The following is a 716-nucleotide window of genomic DNA, read 5'->3' as shown; positions in this document are numbered from 1 at the left end:
AAAAAAAAAATCATATATGGAACACTCCTTTGCCACCTAGAATAATCAGGAAAGGTGACCCATGCTCTGTGCCTCAACAGAATTTCAGGTACTTGGGAATTTGAAAAATCTTCCTGATACACAAAGTAACCTTTTCCTCCCCCATTTTGTACCCCAGGTTGAAAATAGATGACTTTAATGATGAACTCCATAAGCTGCTGGAAGAAATAGAAGAAAACAACCCACAACTGATTATTGATACGGAGAAACATGATCCCTGGAAAAAAAGACCTTCTTCTCATGACTTCATGATCTGAATTCCCCCGAGTCACTCATTCTCCATGAAGTTGTTGATCTTCCAGGTGTTGGTGAACTGCCTGTGACTCCTCTTCTCCCTCGCCCCCACTCCTCAGGGATAATGAGTTCACTGCTAGGCTAGATGTTTCAGCCATGGTTCTGCCTCTGTTTTACACGTGCACACGTCCTTAACTTTGTTACTTATGAAATATCTGTATCACGGGTACATTGAGAGAAATAAAGGTGAGAGCATTCACAAATGAAGCTGTTACTTAATGGGTACGGTGGCTCACGCCTGTAATCCCGGCACTTTGGGAGGCCGAGATGGGGGGATCACGAGGTCAGGAGATCAAGACTATCCTGGCTAACATGGTGAAACCCCGTCTCTACTAAAAAAAAATACAAAAAACAGGCCAGGCAAAGTGGCTCAAGCCTGTAAT

The 716-nt window shown here is 43.4% G+C and overlaps 1 protein-coding gene across 1 annotated transcript in view; it reads left to right on the top strand.

Moving 5' to 3' along the window:
- The window catches only part of LOC105504953 (NACHT, LRR and PYD domains-containing protein 2-like), a gene marked incomplete at its 5' end in the record, with an annotated part of 3,758 nt that extends 3,222 nt beyond the window's left edge, over positions 1–536 (top strand). The window contains one exon of the mRNA XM_011932598.1: positions 158–536. Within this exon, the coding sequence (XP_011787988.1) occupies positions 158–296 (139 nt within the window). The remainder of the gene's footprint in view (positions 1–157) is intronic.
- Positions 537–716: the final 180 nt, after the last annotated feature.

This window comes from Colobus angolensis, unplaced genomic scaffold (assembly GCF_000951035.1).
Source record: "Colobus angolensis palliatus isolate OR3802 unplaced genomic scaffold, Cang.pa_1.0 Scaffold962, whole genome shotgun sequence".
NCBI lineage: Eukaryota > Metazoa > Chordata > Mammalia > Primates > Cercopithecidae > Colobus > Colobus angolensis.
Note: the sequence above shows the minus strand (reverse complement) of the source record. Positions and strands in the feature narration are given on the sequence as shown.